At 44.1% G+C, this 19,041-nt stretch overlaps 1 protein-coding gene across 3 annotated transcripts; it reads left to right on the top strand.

Moving 5' to 3' along the window:
• The first annotated feature begins 507 nt into the window (after positions 1–507).
• Positions 508–13,052, top strand: RBM24 (RNA binding motif protein 24). Of its 3 annotated transcripts, none has more exons than XM_081518150.1 (4): positions 508–1,323; positions 2,494–2,617; positions 4,040–4,094; positions 10,901–13,052. In XM_081518150.1, exons 1-4 carry the CDS (start codon positions 1,156–1,158, stop codon positions 11,262–11,264), a joined length of 711 nt encoding a protein of 236 aa, XP_081374276.1. In that variant the 5' UTR covers positions 508–1,155; the 3' UTR covers positions 11,265–13,052. The 3 variants fall into 3 exon arrangements, with proteins under 3 accessions (XP_081374276.1, XP_081374274.1, XP_081374275.1); XM_081518148.1 differs by having other exon boundaries at positions 508–1,394; positions 2,472–2,617; XM_081518149.1 differs by lacking the exon at positions 4,040–4,094.
• The last annotated feature ends 5,989 nt before the right edge of the window (positions 13,053–19,041 follow it).

The raw sequence follows: 19,041 nt of genomic DNA, 5'->3' as shown, positions 1-19,041 counted from the left end.
CCTTGCCGCCCTCCAGACCCCAGAGCATCCAATTCCGGGTATCGGAGGAGGAGCTCGCGGGGCCCCCGCGCCCAGGGTGGGGGAACTGGCCTTCCAGCGAAACCGCCCCAGGCCTCCGGCCCCCCAGCTCGTCTGTCCGGGTCTCCGGCCCTGTCGCCGAGGCCGAGCGCACAGGGCCCGCGTCGCCGTTTTGGAAAGAGGCGCAGCTCCCTGCTCCGGCGCTCTCCCCGCGCCCCGGGTCCCGGCTGAGGCCGCGCCGAGTCCCTGGGACTTTGACGGGTCAGGACAGGCGACGCCGAGGGCCAGGCGGCCTCCAGCCGTCCCCAGCCCTGCCCCAGCGCCGGTTCCAGCGCAGCGCCGCGCCGCGCCGGCAGAGAAGCAGCTGTTCCCAACAGCTGGGGGGCGGCGGCGCCGGGCGCCCCAGGTGCGGCCGCGGCCAATCGCAGGCGTCCGGCCCGCCCCCTCCCCAGCCGGGCGCCGACCCCCGGCCCGCAGGGGGAAGGGAGCAGAGAGGTGGAGAGCCGTCCTCGCCACTTGTCTTCCAGCTTCCGCGGCGGGAGGGACAGGACTCGGAGCCGAAGCCGCGCGGAATCTCCCTCACATCGCCCCCCTCCCCACGCACCCCGCTACCCCGGGCCCGGCTACCGCCGCCGCCGCGCCCCCCGCCCGCCCACCTCCGCGCCTGGACGCTCTCACTGCCAACCCTTCCCAGGCCCCACCCGAGACACCTACCTAATTTCTGGGAAAGAAAAAAAATCTACCTCTAAACGCACCCCGATCTTCGCTTGAGGACCACCCCTCTCATTTCACATTTTGGCCTCCCCGCTGGGTGAGTGGAAAGCGTTTGCACATCCTTCAGAACCGGAGCCTCAGCCAGACGATCCGGAGGATTTGTACCGTGACCGGCAGGGGGGGCGGGAGGAGAAAGCGAAGTCAGGTCTCCCCGGGCGGCTGCTGGCGACTTCGGCAGCCGCACGCCCCGCGCCCTCGGTCGCCCCCGCCGCCGCGCCGCCACCCTCGCCCCCGGGCTCGCCCGTTGCCTCCGGCGGCCGTGAGAGGGTGCGGGAGACGCGGAGCCGGAGGAGGACGCGCAGCCGCTGCCCGAGCCGCAGCCGCAGCCGCAGCCGGAGCCCCAGCCGCGGGGCGGGCGCGAAGATGCACACCACCCAGAAGGACACGACGTACACCAAGATCTTCGTCGGGGGGCTGCCCTACCACACCACGGACGCCAGCCTGCGCAAGTACTTCGAGGTCTTCGGCGAGATCGAGGAGGCGGTGGTCATCACCGACCGGCAGACGGGCAAGTCCCGGGGCTATGGATTTGTAAGTTGCGCGGATGGGGGGGTGGGGGAGCGGGGTGGCGTGTATGGAGGGGGCGACCGAGAGCCTGGCGGGGAAACTGAGGACCGCGGGGGCGGGGAGAGAACAGAGTGGCGCTGGGTCGGAGCGGTTGGAGTTCGGAGTGAGGGGCTCTGCGCGCCCGTGCGAGGACCCCTGAGAACTGGAGCGGCGCTGCCCCTTCGCTTCCCCGGGTGAACTGAAAGTTTGCGCGCCGTGGCGCTGGGGACGGAGGGCCGGCGCCTGCCTCGCGGGGTTCCGGGGGGACCGAGAGCGCGGCGGCGGGGTCGGGGGGCAGGCGGAGCAGGGGTGGAGGGGAGGGAGAGAACTGTGATGTCTGCGGGATTTAGGGGGTGCGGAGATCTGGGAGGGAGGGGCCGCAACCCCTGGGAATAATTGAACTCCAGGGTTGGAGGCTGGTGGTTAAGCGCGCTGTTTGCTTTGTAAAAATGCGTGTGTCTTCCTGGCTTTCCGCCTAGGGCTGGGAGGGGACACTCCAGGAGGTCTGGGGCTCTTCTTCTAGGCCACCCCTCTCACCACCGCCATCCACCCACCCCCTTTTTTTTTTCGTAATTTCAAAGATGACTTCTTTTAAAAGATGAGCCTCTGGCTTTTTGCCGAATTGAAAGAAAGCATAGTTAAGCTTCCCGGATATTTCTGCTTGCAAATTCAGCTGCCGAGGAGCAGGGAGCCCCATCGCAGGACAATAGCTATTGTGGTTGAGGAGTATTTGCGGGGTTGAGAACGCCAGGCGGACGCGAGGCTAGTCTTTCTTGAAAGCAAACCGTGGCTCTCCGGGCCGGTTAGGGACACGGGGATTGGTCGGGGAAGGGGGAATCTGGAGGAGTTCTGAGACGGAATTTTGGCTTCCGAATCTCTGCTAGGCCCTACCAGCACCCTTAGAACTTTAGAGATGGGGCGGGGGGAGGGGGGCCTTTCTTTGCGCCTTTCTGTATTCTTATTTTTGTGTGTTTTGGATGGAGGGTCAAGGATAATTGTAGTTTCCTCTCCCCCCACTGCCAGAAAAAAAAAAATAGAAAAAGTTAAAGAACCATCGCAGTTTTCCTAACACGAATAACTTCTCCAGTGCTACTCTTGGTTTCTTCAGAGGTTGATTTAGAGCTCTGTGTGTATGTCTGTGTGTATGTTGCTAAGGTCACCATGGCTGACCGGGCTGCTGCCGAAAGAGCCTGCAAGGATCCCAACCCCATCATTGATGGCAGGAAGGCCAACGTGAACCTGGCATACTTGGGAGCAAAACCAAGGATCATGCAACCAGGTGAGAAAGATCCTGGAACCACCTCCACCGCCCCCCCCCCCATAGAGATCCCCACTTCTGAACAGGATGAATCCCTGATTGAGAAGACCCTAGTTCCCTGAGCACCTGTAGATGTGTTGAGTAAAGTTGAACTGTGGCTGATTATTCTACCAAGACATGAAAGATAGATGAGAGTTGAAAAGACTCCTTTCTTGACTTGAAATGTACCTATGGGCAAAAAATAGATCTTGGGGTTGGGTTCAGTTTGTACACACCCAGACTGGGGCTTGACTCGTCTCTTTTCTGTATACATAGTTCAGTCTCCATTTTCCTCTTCTTGGCCACTTGTTGACCATTCCCGTGTGGACGATATGGGCCAGACTTGTCAACTTCAGCTGGTTATATTTCTCTATTAGTGGTGTTTCTTCTTTTGCCACCAGTTGCCCAGTGCTCAGAGTGGGCAGTTCAATCAGAACACTGACCCAAAAGAAACATAGGGGTGGTGGTAGTGCCCAGATGGTAAATGTTCAAAATGAATTCACAGCATATTTGTAATGACAGAAAATAAAAAGAGTTTCCATGTACTTCAGGACCCTTACTTTACAGATGAAGAAACTGATGCAGAGATGAGAAATGGTTTACTCCAAAGTCATACAGCTATTAGTCACCAAAAGGGAGAGAATTTCGTGTATGTGAAAACATGACCTTTTGGATTACTTACCACACTGTCTTTTGCATTCGCACAAGTAATTGTGAATCGACTATTGAACAAACGTAATCTTTTTCTTGGGCATGCAATTTTAACTCGTATACTCTTCATTCTTAGTCTGTCCATCTGAAATTTTGGAAAGAGGTAGACATTTCAATCCAAACAGATTTGCTAGGAAAGTAGGTTGTCAAGAAAGGGTGTGCATGTGCAAATATTCATGAGCATTAAAAAACATGTATTTGTCTAATAACAGTGTGTATGTGTTGCTGTCCAGAAAAGAGTTTGTTTTGTAAATGTTTAATACTATAATCTGTAAAAGCCATAATCTTCCAAAGCATTGTCCAAAACATTTAAGAGTGTTCCAAATTAAAAAGGCTTTTTTATAGATCATGATTCAGAATTGTTGGAAGATTTGCCACGTGTAACTTCATTATCAAGTCCTGTTGTTCTTGGTTTCATTCCACAAGAACTTTATGTCTGATTTTCTAAGGTCTTACTCTGTGTCTGTCAACTAAACTTTGAGGATCATTTCTAGTTTCCACTTGAAGCCTATTGAAAATTTTATTTAAATTAACAATAACAGTAAAATGACTTTTAAAAACCTATTTATAATATTTTCTCTGAAGTATTAAAAGAATACCTTTTCTAAGTGAAAAGTGTGATTGCATTTTATTTGTAGAAGTAATGAATGCCTAACATGCACAAATAGAGAATGTGGTATGTTTTATCGTTAGGTTTTGCCTTTGGTGTTCAACAGCTTCATCCAGCCCTTATACAAAGACCTTTTGGGTAAGTCAATGAATCAGGCCTTCCTAAGTTTCAGTATGATTACCATTTGTTAACCTGCCTTTTTGTTATATCCAGACCAGACCATCATGTCATAGACTGTTCCTGGTTCACATATTTATATATGTTTGTGTATTTTGAGTGCTGATAATGTAAATATTTTTAGATGAGTCAAGTTATCTGACCAAGTATGCAGCCTCCCAACCAGACCCATTTTGAGCTTATGATTAACAAAACAAAACAAAAATACCAGGTATGACTTGTGTACAGACGATTGTGTCCCAACACCATTACTGCTGTTCAACTTGACTCAATTGTATTTATCTCTTTCTAACCTGACAGGGCTCGTATACTGTTAAGCTAACTGATCAGAAGGATACCATGATAAAAGGTGGAATAGTTCTGTTTGGAATTAAACTCTGTAACCAGTAGACTCAGACACACAAGCTCAGATGGTGATTAACGATGCATGGATGTTGGTGTTGTTTTATTTTTTCACCATAGTCAATAGACCTCCGTGTGCTTTATTTTATTACAGTCATGAAGTGGTGTTGATAGCTAAACTGTGTGCTTTTTTTACTTAATTGAAAAGAGCTGTAGTGAAAGTGTTTTCTTTTCCTCGGGGAAGGGGCTCTTTGTGTTTTTGGTTTTGGTGGTGGTGTTGACGGGTGTTGACTTTTGACTTTGCCATGGGAAGCAAAGGGCCTTTTTTTATTTCCTTGCTTTTAAGCTGTAGCCTGTAACTTCCACTTAACCATATTTTTGTAGTGAGTGCTAAATGGTGTGATTTCCCTCTGTAAGAACACAGATTCATCGCTTGCATGTCCTAAGTTTCTGTTTTACTGGGGCATTTTTCTGGGAATGGGGTTCTTTCTTTGGCAGTGTATATCCACTTTTAGGCCTTCTAATTTAAAGGTTCAACAACTCTCATCAGATTTCATTAACACTGGCCAGTTTTTTTTGAGCAGAGTAGCACTAACCTTCACCTTTCAGACCTGATTTGGGTGAACAGCCGGCTTGTATTTGTGTTCTCTGGGTTCTGTGATTACGAGCCTTCCCTGTCCAAGCTCCCCAACTTCCCTTCCATTCAGACACTATATGGAAAAAAATTCTCAAGCACCTCAATTTATTCTGAACACCTAGGGTCTGTTTTGGCTGTTTTCTACCTGATCCACTTGGCTGTAACTAATGCCAGAAATTTACACTCTCCTTTTGAATATTCTAACTGTTTAGAAGTGTTTCATCCTCAACAATATTAATAGTTTCTTCTGCATCTTAGCACCTGAACATCTACATGTATAACCTGAAAGGTTAGATTCTATCTGCGAAGATAGATATCTACCAAGAGTAGATCCAAAGAAGCAATAATAATTTGACTTGGAAGATTCAAGTTATATTTTCCATGAATACCTTCTTTATAACCTTCCCTTAACCATATCAAGATTCTCACTCTTACTGCCAACCCTTACTTGTTTTTTTAAACCATAGAAGAATTTTCTGTCCAATAAGATTAGAAAGGGCCTTCGTGTATTCGTGTATCCATAATGATGCCCCATCCAAACCATTCTGGATATTGACAACAAATAGTAGTTGATGGGTCCAACTACTTCTGGGGATACCCCTCTCTCATTGGTCTAGACTATGTTCAAGGTAGAACTGGGGTGAACATACATCTTAAGAAGTGACGGTGAACTTAATCATGGTCTCACGTTACTAATCCCAAGACAGCTGTTATACAGCTAAATCAATCAACTGGTGTTAGCATGTGTGTATTTTTCCTGGTGCTAGTGGATGGTACAAAATAAGGAGACTGCGTTTTGGTTTGGGAAACAAAACTAATACAAACCCATCAGGAGCTATTCATTTTGCTAAATCACTGGTATTGCTTGAAGTACAAGAGGAATTCTGAATAGCAAGAAAATAGATGAGTTGGAGGAGTTGGACAAAGCTTTGTAGGGACTGGAACAAGACTTGGACCAGTGGTATATCTGGGCAGGTGAAAGGAAGAAAGGGACCTGTCTCAAGGGTATAGGATAGGGGAATATCAGCAAAGGCACAGAGGAGAAAAGACTCAGGGCGCGGAGAAATGAGACTTTTATGGAGGGTCTTGAGAGGTAGACGTGGAAATTTGAACTGGCTGTGATAGTCCTTATGGATCCATGAGAAAGAAAGTAGTATAAAGGAAATAAGAACAAACAGAATGTGTCATGTGAAAGTTATTAAATCAAGTGTATTTGGATAGGAACCTTTAGTTGTTCATCCCTTCTAATAGCAGCTGTCTTTATTGAGGATGGTGATTATTACTGTTTGGATACATTGAACTTGAGGTTCTTATTAGAAATAGATAGCATTCCAGATAGACCAAGCAAGGCTTCTCTTTCTTTTTAGGGGTTCTTAACACTGCTCTAATTCCCAGAGTCTGTACCTAACAAATCACACCTGGTCATCCTCAATTCTATTTGAATGCCACATGTTCTTATTTTTAGGCCTGGAAAGAAGTTTGAGAATTTTTAATCCTGACTTGTTTGAAATTCTAGAACTATTTTTTATATGGTCTTTAAATGGCCCCTACATTACTCTAGGCTTTTAAAGAAAAAATCTTGGCCTGAAGGAAATTTCCAATGTAACACAGTGGGCAGATGTATAGAAATTGGTGAATTTGCCAAACTACATCTTATAAATATTTTATATTTGAAAGAATCATTTTCATACTGAAATCTTAGAGAGGAAAGATTATGAATCTGTGAGTAGAAAATTCCAGGCTAGTTTAGAGCAGGTTGAAATACACTTAAATATTTACTCAGTACTCCTTTAAGTTCTAAGTTTTATTCTAGTTGTGTTAATGCATAATAAGTATTATACTGTCCACTAAGTGGGGCAGGAGGGACAGTTAACCAAACATCTGCTACTTGCCTGGTACTGATAAAGGATTTACATAAATTATGTAATTTAATTATCACAGTAATTATCTGATAAAGACACTGTTAATGTCCTTTCCATGGGTGAAAAACTGAGATGCAGAGAGGTTAATTAACTTCCCACAATGGCTACTAAGTGCTAAAGTCTGATTCTAGGTTCAGAATCACGGTTTGCATGACTTCCAAAGCCATATTCTTTCCTCTGTGTCAGTCGGTAGCCCCAAAGACACAACTGTGCTTGCTCTTATAAGCTAGTAAGAAAACTGAGAAGCAAGCGGAAGGGCTGTCCATATGGTTTCAGATAAGGCAGAGCAACATCAGGTCGGTGGGATCCAGGAAGTCTTCACGAAAGAGGTAGAATCTGAAATAGATTTTAAAACATGATGGAGGCTAGGGAACTCTTGCAGTGAGTATATTTCTCATTGTAGGCTCTTCACATTGATAGTTTTATTTAATGCACAGCAGTTCAGGGTTGGAACTATTAGGTTCATTTCACTTATCAGAAATACGTGAGGCTAAAAAGGTGAAGCAAGTTCTCGAAGGCTTTAGACATGGTGAGTGATAGAGCTAGGGTGAGTAGGATTGGGACTGTAACAGGCAGAGATGGAGTGAGAGCTGGCGTCCCTGGCCAAGGGATGTCATGAGCCAAGGCGAAGCTCGAGGTGTCTGTGGTGTGTCCAGGAAACCTTGAGGTGACCTGATTCAAGGAAAGGTGGGAAGAAATACTGGAAGAAGTATTTTGGAGCCAGAGTATCAAAGGCCTGTCATGCCAAAGTTTAATTAAGAAGTTTGCACTTAGCTTGGTAGGATGTTAGGGACCTAGGTGAATGAGATGCAGACTGTGTCAGCAGTGTATGTGATAGGTTGGAAGAAGAAACCCCTTAGGATGTCCAAAGTCACAGAGAGACACACCAGAGGGACTTGAAGAGATAGGAAGAAAAGGAGAACATAGTAAATTTTCTTTGAAAATTGTCCAAGGTGTCAGCTTCGCTCTTCGCTTTTATTACTACTGTGGTGTGCTGAGTCGCTCAGTTGTGTCCGACTCTTTGCGACCCCATGAACTGTAGCCCGCCAGGCTCCTCTGTCCACAAGGATTCTCCAGGCAAGCATATTGGAGTGAGTTGCCATGCCCTACTCCAACGGATCTTCCCAACCCAGGGATCAAACCCAGGTCTCCCTCATTGCAGCAGATTCTTTACCATCTGAGCCACCAGGGAAACCCCTTATTGCTAGTAGGCATGTACATTCTATGATTCATTGAGGGAAAGGATATTGGTAGATCTCTAGTGGGAAGGAGATTTCCAAACTGCCTTAATGGGTTCCGCAGACTCTTAATACAAACAGGAACTGCTTGGGAAGCGCCACCTCCCGCTTTGGTCCGATTCTGCTTCCCTTCCTGAATTGAGATATTTCAGTCTCTCCATGGTCTTCTGGATTCTCCTTTCCCTAAAGCCTTAAAAAAAAAAAAAAACCTCCATGGTTTCATTTGCATTCCAGATGGCTTCCTAACCCTTGCCAGACTTTGTGTAGGTTTCTGATATTCCTGGGAACTTTATACTCATTGGTTGGCAGCATCAAATGAAAGCTATTAATGTGAAATCAAATGCAGACAAAAGTCCTATAAGAAACCCTGTCTATCTTATCAGTTGAAACATTCTACACACACACACACACACACACTGATCCTGCCTTTTTGTAGGCTAAACTTATTTTTAGTTGCCATCTTTATTCAGAGATAGAAGCCTAGCAACCCTCCTGTTGTCTCTGGAACTTTGGGAGCACGTGGGTTAATGTTTCAGTATCAGTGAGATTCATACTGGCTGGCCTTTGCAGCTGATAGATGTTTTACTTTGGCCTTATAAAGACATTTTACCCGCTGGAAACCCTTGTCGCATGACAGGATCAAAAATAGCCCGGCTGCAGCCCCTGCTGTCCATCACCACATGTAAACTGGCATGAGTGAGGCTCTCTTATCCGTGTCTGCACATCGTGGACACGGCAGCCTCCAGGGACAGTGTTTCATAAAGCCACACCTGTCGCTGTGAGCCAGTCAGTCACCTGGCCTGAAGAGAAGTTCTGAGTGTGTGCATGACCACGCGTTTGGTTTCTGACAAGCAATTAAGAACATCTCTAAGTGTCCTCAGAAACACTTGATGACGTTGTTTCTCCTGGCACTGGGAAAGATCTACAAGTCTAGTAAAATCGAGTGTATTTTTATCATTGGGGTCAAAGTTCATTACCCTCTGTGATAAAGTCATCTTTTCCATGGATGTTCCTTAATGAGTGCTTTCAGTAAAACTCTGAAAGGGCAAAGCAAAGTTTGTTTTAAAAATCTTTAATATGCAGTTTTCTGTTTTGAGTTCTTTAAAATTCGAAAATTGTTACTTGTGCTTGTACTTCTTATATGTTGCTTTTGGCAACAAGCAGATGACATTATGGTGTCATATTTTTAGAAATACAGGGGGTTTTGATGGAGATTATTCTAAAGAAAGATGAAAATAAATCAGGTATTCATAGTAGCGTTTTAACTGAGCCATTATGAATGGCAAGAGTGAGAATTGAGATGCATGGGTTTCAAAAATACCTCTTGTGAATTTTTTTAACAACATTAACTTTTAAGTAAGGCCATTGGAGTGTGTTTTGTATGTGACCTCTGAATGTGTAATTTTAAAAGGTACAAAATTAAATTTTGTTTCATGTTACCTTTTATAGGATAATATACCATAATAGAATTGATTTGTATAAAATATCTACCAGTAGGGAAGATTTAAAACAGATATGCTAAGAAATCTGTTTCTGTTGAGTTTGAGGGTGAAACAAGAGTTATTAGATGCCAAAAAAAAAATGTTTCCTTAGTCTTACTATTGTAACCCTATTAAGTTGATATTAATGAGAAATATTTAGCTTGTGTTTCCCTGTCCCTACCTTTTCCTTCAACCTCATCATTTCCCCCAAAACCCCTTCTGTCTGTCTTGCATAGAGATAAACAAGCTGGCTGACCTTCGGTTGCCTGATAGTCAAACAGGTTTGATTGACCCTTGTGTCTTTATGAATTTAATGGAGAAAAAGAGAGAAAGAAAGACCAAAAGCGTGCTGCACATTCTCTTTGGGAATCACTGCCATGAATGTTAATAGCATTTCTGTAGCTTCCCACAACAGCCTCTTGTGATAGTGAGCTGCACTACAGTTCGTTTGAAAAGGTGTGATTCTGCTGTGTTTACCACACTTGTGAACTTTTAAACTCCTTTTTTTTTATTTTGTCGCCTGCTTTTTTTTATTATCATTATCTTTAATAAGGGTGACTGAGGTTGCAGAGAGATTAATGTGTGCTGAGTCTGCATAGCAATTTCCAGTAGGGTTGCCATGATAATAAACAGACAGATTCTGTGGAAATTGTCGTTTTGAGAAACCGGCCATCACGCTTACGGAACTGAACAATCACGGATTCCCTTCGGAGTCCTCGGTTCACGCTTAAGAAACTTTCCATTGGCTGAACCGTTTTTGTTGTACGAAGTCATCACAAAATTTTCTGAAGTCGTAATTCAGCACTTAGGAAATAACCTCCTCTGTGCGAGGCCCTCCTGAACCGTGATTTCTTTTTTTTCCAAAACTTTGGTTCCATGGTTAGTTCTTGGTTCCAAAATGAGCCTGAGTAAAAAGTTCCAGCAGGGAGGGTATCCTATTTTCCTTGTTGAATTCCTTCTGGGGCACTCCATGATCTGGGCTCCGGCCAGACTCCTTTCGCCGATGACTGGCAAGTCGATATTGTGGCAACCCTATGCTCATAATAACCACTAAATTGGAGTTTGTCTGATCTCGGAAGAAGCCAGGCTCCAGCCAGGAGGCCACGCCTGCCTGACTTTTTTTTCTTTTTTTTCCATTTCTCAACAGGATACCTGCCCACTATGTCTATCCGCAGGCTTTTGTGCAGCCTGGAGTGGTCATCCCCCACGTCCAGCCCACCGCCGCGGCCGCCTCCACCGCACCTTACATCGACTACACCGGAGCCGCGTACGCACAGTACTCGGCGGCCGCCGCTGCCGCTGCCGCCGCGGCCGCCTACGATCAGTACCCGTACGCAGCCTCCCCGGCCGCCGCGGGCTACGTCACGGCCGGGGGCTACGGCTACGCGGTGCAGCAGCCAATCACCGCCGCCGCACCTGGGACCGCGGCCGCCGCCGCTGCGGCCGCTGCGGCCGCCGCCGCCTTCGGCCAGTACCAGCCTCAGCAGCTGCAAACAGACCGGATGCAATAGGCCCGCAGCCCCTGATCAAAGTCGAGTTGCTTTCTCTTCCCAAAATGTCCCAGTTTTCAGTAGCTAATGAGAGTTAATATTGACTTAACAGCTTAAAAAAAAAAAGCTATGCTATTGTGAAGCAGAATTATGATTTTTTTTTTATACTCCAGTAGTCATTCTAGACGTGCAAGAGATAAGAAGGAAGGGGAGTGGGCGCAGTTTTTGAAAATCAATCCCAAAGAGCCTGAGTAAATACAAGGCCACGACGAAATGGTGGCAGGAGGAAACCATGGAACTTCACTTTTATAACGGGATTTTTACTTTTGCTCTTTTTATAGTATCAGGGAAGCAAACTGCCTTTTACCAGTTAGAAAATGCTATTTGAATCTAGTTGAACCAGGGAATACAGAGTGAGCAATATGTAGCTTGAATTACATTTAAAAGCAGATTTAAAAAAAAAAAAATGGTGAAAGCACTGATTGTCATTTTTAGCCGTCACTATGGCCTAGAGAACTTTTCTCAAGTAAGAAGGTGATGTTCTTACTCTCTCAAAAAAAAACAAATGGGCATCGAACAATCAATCTAGGAGCGTGGCAGTGGGTGAAGTGGTGGACAGGCACCAAAGCTATTTTCTCATCCACCTGGTGGATGAGGGGGACTGTGAAACAGGTGATGTGGGACGAACGGTGCAACAGCTGTACAGACAATCAATAACACACACAGTTCTGGAAAGAACACGTCACTTGTGCTTGTTTGATGAGCTTGTCACATTCTAATCCCTCTCCCCATCCTGTTTCAATTTTGGGAAACTTGTATCTGCTGGTGTCAGCAATTCTGATTCTGAAATAGGATCAGGCTTTTACTACATACAACCGCCTTCTCTTTCTATTTATTGTGTCGACTCGTGGCTTATGATTAAAGGCAGGCAAAGTTTGCAGACTCTAAACCCTTAAGAGCTGTCTTAAGGACATTTATTTTTTTCCCTTTTTAAGTAATTTTACACTTTTTAGTATCTATTTCAGAGTCATATTTAAAGCTATTTATTAGTGAATACCATACATGAGACACCAAGGTGACTGAGATGACAATTCTTCAACGGTTAATGATAATGTGGTTTATACTGTGCCTTAATAGTAATGCTATTTAAGATATTTATTTTTAAGTTTTACTATGCTGCACTCTAAAGAAAGGAACTTTAGATGTGACACTGTAAAATTATGTATTCATCTCATGGCATAAATTATTTAGTAGGTCTAGATGTAGCATATTAAATATTAACCTATTCAACTAAAGATGTTGACTTGGATTTATTTAAATTCATATGTGCACTGTATAAGAGAATACTCTTACATTAACACATTTTAGTTTATTTTAGTTTTTAGGTTTTTTTTTTTAACAGGATCTATTGCTAGTTTCATGCTTCCTTCTCTGATTTTTGCTCATGCAGCTCTCATTTACTGGTACTTCATTAGTTTAACACTTCTTGTGTAGTTTTTAAATGCTGCTTTACGTTTTTCTTCTGAAACTGCAATACTTGCAATTTTTATTCTTAAACTAAATTGAATACTATTTTACACTGTATTGGATTTTTATACTTGAACAATTTCATACAAGGGAAGACAGGTTAGCATTTTTATGGACTTTCTCCATTATCACTGGATTTACTTTAAGTATTCCCATACTAGACAGTGTTATGTAATGTAGACATGACTCTCCTGTGCAAATTATTTATTCATTGTGTATATTGCTTTATAACATTTCAGATCTTCTAATCTATTCACTTGTATTAAATATAATTTTTAACAACTTCTGGTGCATTGATTGTTTCTCCTTTTGTGGTAAGAGTGGAATGGTGTCTCCCTTTAATTAGAACTAATTGTGTGATATACAGGTAGCATTTTCAGTGAGCAGAAAGCTTCCCAGATGCCTTCTTTTTATACTTTTTAAGTAAATTTCATTAACTCAGTATCTGCCTTACATGTAGCACATGATATACATCCTTCCCCAATAGTGAATCCTAAAGGACGATTCATGGCACTGGAACTTGGTTACTGGAAGGCTGTTTGAAAGGAGAGGGTTCTAGGGGGAACGGTCAGCTCACAGCTGGAGTGATGCTGGGCTCAGATAAACAGGTTTGGTACTAACCTCTAACTGTGTACTAGCAATGTGACCAAAACACATTGCTTTTTGTAGTCCACTTTTGGGGTGAGGTTTTTATTGATTTCTCATCTATAATTTTAGGACAGAAATACCTATCTTACATGGTTATTTTAAGTATTAAAGTATATCAACTATTGGGTAAAAAGTTCGTTTGGGTTTTTCTATAAGATGTTATGGAAAAACCCAAACAAACTTTTTGGCAAACTCTATACTTAGCACAGAGTCAAATGTATTACTATTTATCTAGATAAATGATTACTGGCAGCAGTTTCTGTAATGTCCTATAGCAAAAGCTAACCAAAGAGGAAATCACTTCTTGGAATGTTTATATTTTTAAATTTTTGTCCACAGTGATGTGGCCATGACTGTCATATTGATTGTCTTAAAGTGTACATGTTACGTTAATTATGGAATGGATTGTCTGCTGGTCCCTAGGTCTTAATGTTTTCCAAATCTATGATATAATATCTTTTATTGAATTCCATTAGTTTTTGAAAATTATAAAGTTATAACAGATTCCAGCATGCTTTCTACTTGATGATAACTATCATCCTATTTAGAGCCACCACGATCTTCAACCTTAATTGCCTTTAATTTTCCAAAGAAAATTAGACACCACCAAATACCTTGGGAGAGATTGTATTGCACCTCAAGGTATTATCTTGGATCAGTAAAATAATTTCTAAACTACTTAATTCAGTCTGTGCATCAGTGATCATTTTACTCCAAAAGACAAGCTCTACATTTAATGTTTCAGATTTATGAAAAGTCACTTGTGCCCTCTGTAAGTCATGTGTTGATTGCTGAGCTTTAAAATGAAATGTTTGATTTATCAATTAAAAATAGGTCAGATGATTCTGGGAAAAGCTTGTCAGAAATAGCCACACTCAGGGAAGCCAGAAGTTCATGTACACCTGACTACACCTTGGAGGTATTTACTGATCTATATGAATATCAATATTAGCAGTTACAGAGAGGACAAGATTTTTACTTAATAATATTAGAGCATATATTTCTAAAAGTAAGTAAAAGTTCTTAATTTCTAATAAAGAGGGGGGCATACCCATGACACAAGGTCTCCATTGGTCAGGAAGCTAGTTATATTTGTAGAGTTGGAGAACACGATGGTCTGAGGTTCAAAGAGCTGGATGAGTCCTCGTTTCTTTACTTTCCAGCAGGGTGATCTTGTACCCCTCTATGCAGGTAACCTGTAAGCTGATAGTACCTAACATGTTGCTTTGTTTATCTCTCAGGTTGTACTGATCAAATGAGTTAACTGATACGAGAGCATTTTAGAAATTTTGAATGTTAGGCAAATGGAAGTTATACTGTGGCAATATACACAATATTAATTTGGAAATAGACCTCTGTTGTCTTCTATGAAATGACCCTTCCAAAAGAGGGCAAAATCATTATTTCATGATGTCATCTTTCCTCTTCCTGACCAAGTCACAGCTAAACTTGCTGTGCAGTGTGATTGGCACAAAAATCACACTGAAAGATGGAGGGATTGCTCAAGGGAAGGAAGGGGAGATGAAAAGATTATGGAATGTATTTCTCTCACAGAGAACTATATTTTTAGCTTCTTCCTCACTCCTGTCAAATATTGTTCTTAATTCCCTCTGAGGCTTGAAAGCGTTTATTAAGATGACAGTCTGAAGTTTACAGGGGCAGAGGTGAAGAGGAACCAAAAAAATAAGTAAATGCATTTTTATGCTTTTGTGCCCTTTTTTTCCTTCTAGAGTTCCAAGCTGTTTCCATGGAAATTCTAACTTTGCTTAAGCACTTCACACAGAACAGGTTTCATTTTGGATATCTGGTCCAAGTTGAATTTTATAAGTTCAATAATGACTTTAGCTAAATCATTGATATTCCAGATTTTGAAATACCAATCACAAATCAAAATGAGGAAGAAATTAGACAATATATGTATAAGCACTTTAGAAATTTTAAATACAAAGGATTTTTAGCTTTGATATCATGTATTAATTCTGTCTCAAAATTGCACAGTATCTGGTAATTCTTGACCAACTTCAGAAAGAAAGTCTATAAAGTACCCTTCTTAGACTTCTCTGGTGGTCCATTGGTTAATGGACCAATGCAAGAATCCAGCTGCCAAAGCAAGGGACACAGGTTTTATTCCTGGCCCAGGAAGATTCCATATGCCCCAGGATAACTAAGCCCAAGCACCACAACCACTGAAGCCTGCAGGCCTCAGAGGCTGTGCTCTGCAATAAGGGAAGCCACGGCAATGAGAAGCCCACGCATTGCAACTAGAGCGTAGCTCAGTCTCCCTGTAACTAGAGAAACCCCACAGGCAGTAATGAAGACCCAGCACAGCCAAACATTAGATACAGTACCCTTCTTTCCAGTCACTTGTCTCTTGGAGATGAATGTCATAGCTTTTTTAAATCCAAAATACTACCTCTAAGCCATCAGTATGCTATCAATATACTTCAAGTGAGTTGGAGTGTGTGCATTGTTTATCTTGTTTCCACTCTCAGAGGTCATTCTGATTACATTCTAACAGGGATTGAGAAGCAATCTTAATTTCCTTTCATTTAATAGCTCAGATAATACGTTCATAAAAGGGCAAATATTTCAAACCGACTTCCAGAGTGAGCATGAAACACAAAAACGTGTTTTTGCCGAGTCGAGTATGTGCGTTTGTGCTCAGTCCCTCAATCAGGTCCTACTCTTTGTGACCCCATGGACTGTCCTCCACCAGGCTCCTCTGTCCGTGGGATTTTCCAGGCAAGAATACTGAAATGGGTTGCCAGTTCCTCCTCCAGGGGGATCTTCCCAACCCAGGAGTCGAACCCGTGTCTCCTGAATTGCAGGCGGGTTCTTTATCCGCTGAGCCACCAGGGAAGCCCAGAAATAATGAGGCTTATCTCTTATCTCTCAACTAGGTTCACCTGACAGTCGCAACCAGGTATGAACATGTTTACTTTCTGAAACTCTCTAAGCCGCACCACGTGTGCTCAAGGTGCCTCAGGTGAGGTGAAGAAGATAGAAAAGATTCTTCGGAGCATCTTAACGAGTACGCACTTCCATTCTGCGTTGTCTTGTGTCCATTTTGAAATTTGAGAAAGGAGGGGTGTGAAAAGGAAGTAGAAGAAAATAATGAAGTAAAGAAAAAAAGCGTGCCCTAAAGCCAGGTGGAAGGGGGTGAGATGGAGGAGTGGGAGTCAGGTGGATCACGTGTGTCGAGGACCTGCCTGTGGGCGGGTCACGTGTGGTGAGGACCTGCCTGTAAGCGGGCCGTGTGATCAGGAGCCGCGAGGCAAGGGGGCTCGGCGGCAGGAGACTTCGTCTGGGGGTGAGGAGCAGCAGCTAATTTATTTACACTGATCAGCTATCTAGTTTTCTAATTCAATACAGAACAACAGCTGAATTTTTGAACTATGCTCCGAAAGGTTTAGACATTTTAAAAAAGGTATATTCTTGGTAATTGAAAGTTTAAAAGCAGACACAAGTGCCTCCGGTAGTCCCAGACAGAGCTTCGTCATGGCCCTTGGACCTCCAGGGATAGGACAGCAGCCTTGCGTCCTGCGTCACTTTCCATTTTAAGCAGACAAGCTGGGGGGTGGCGGGGGGCGGGGGTGGGGAGTGGGGGTGGCACGGGACTTCCCTGGCAGTCTTAGCTGTTAAGCCACCTCCCTTCTAATGCAAAGGGCACCAGTTTGATCCCTGGTAGTGGGAGACTAATATCCCACATGCCAAGGGGCTTTAAAAAAGAGAGAGAAGGGGGCGGGGGAAGATTAAAGAAACATTTACTTACCTTGCTAACCAGTATAGTTTCCTTCAACACAGGAACAGATCATGTGTGGCGGAGAAAGGTGAGCTCTGCACGTCTCTTCTTGCACATGCTTCTGCCTCAATGCAGGTCACTCCTACTGATGGGTCTTTGGGAGAAGTAAGAAAATTGAAGAAGGGGTGCGGCCTGCACCGCTAACCACACGCCGGGTACCAGGTACTTAAATATGAAGTAAGTAATGGTATCCCCGGTTTGATTCCTGGCTCGGGAAGATCCGCTGGAGAAGGGATAGGCTACCCACCCCAATATTCTTGGGCTTCCCTTGTGGCTCAGCTGGTAAAGAATCCGCCCGCAATGCGGGAGACCTGGGTTCGATCCCTGGGTTGGGAAGATCCCCTGGAGAAGGGAAAGGCAGCCCACTCCAGTATTCTGGCCTGGAAAATTCCATGGACTGTATAGTCCATGGGGTGGCAAAGAGTCGGACACGACTGAGCGACTTTCACTTTCAATGGTATCCCCAACTGCCCAGTGAGCAGCCTGCCCCAAGCCACAGCTTCAGCGTGGCGCAGAAAACCTGGTTTCAAGGTGGGGTGGCCTGAAACCACCTCCTCTGTGCCGGCTACCTCACCACCTGCTTCCAGACTTGTTCTTTCTAGTGAACCCTAGATGCTTCCCCTGGGTTCCTCAGACAGCCATTTGGCAGTGGGTTGCCATTTCTTTCTCCAGGGGATCTTCCTGACCCAGGGATGGAACCCGGGTCTCCCACGTTACAGGCAGACTCCTTACCATCTGAGCCACTAGGGAATCCCTCAGATAGGGCCACTGGTCCTCAATCCTCCTATGACATATGAGCAAGTGACCACTGAATTAGTGGAGGCCAAATTCCTGCCCATAGATATGAATGCCTGGAAAGAACGGAGTGGAAGATTCCAGGGGGCTGAGGAAGCTTTCAGTGTTGCTCTGAATAAGTCCAATTCATTCCCAGTTACAAGTAAATCCACTCTTTCATCCTTTCACTTGACATCTAACTGTAGTTTGTGTACCTGCTTGTCAGTGGGGACCCATATTACAAAATCTGATGCCAATTTTCTGTACTCTGCCTACTTCATCAATCAATAATACTTATACAGAGTGAAGTAAGCCAGAAAGAAAAACAACAATACAGTATACTAATGCATATATATGGAATTTGAAAGATGGTAATGATAACCCTATATGCGAGACAGAATAAGAGACACAGATGCATAGAACAATTTTATGGACTCTGAGGGAGAAGGTGAGGGTGGGACGTTCTGGGAGAATAGCATTGAAACATGTATATTATCATATGTGAAACAGAACACCATTCCATGTTCGATGCATGAGACAAGGGCTCAGGGCCGGGGCAATGGGATGACCCAGAGGGATGGGATGGGGAGGGAGGTGGGTGGGGGGTCCAGGAAGGGGAACACATGTAAACCCATGGCTGATTCATGTCAATGTATGGCAAAAACTATTACAATATTGTAAAGTAATTAGCCCCCAACTAAAATAAATAAATTTATAAAAAAACAAAACAAAACACTCCACATGGGACTTCCCTGTGGTCTAGTGGCTAAGACTCTTCCAGGCTCCCAACACATTGGATCCCTGGGTTAGATCCCTGGTCAAGGAACTAGATCCCACATGCCGCAGCTAAAGATCCTGTCTGCTTGCAGTAACTAAGACCAGGAGCATCCAAATAAGTAAATATTAAAACAGAAAACAAAAAAACAAGCACTCCGTGTAGAGAAGAGTCTAGTGGCTACCAGTGAGGAGAAAGGAAGGAGGAGGGGCAGCATAGGAGTAAGGGATTTAAGAGGTACAAACCATTATGTGTAAAATAAATAAGCTACA

The sequence above is a fragment of the Giraffa tippelskirchi genome, chromosome 8 (assembly GCF_054371585.1).
Source record: "Giraffa tippelskirchi isolate mGirTip1 chromosome 8, T2T-mGirTip1v1.2.pri, whole genome shotgun sequence".
NCBI lineage: Eukaryota > Metazoa > Chordata > Mammalia > Artiodactyla > Giraffidae > Giraffa > Giraffa tippelskirchi.
This window is presented reverse-complemented; position numbering and strand designations above follow the sequence as displayed.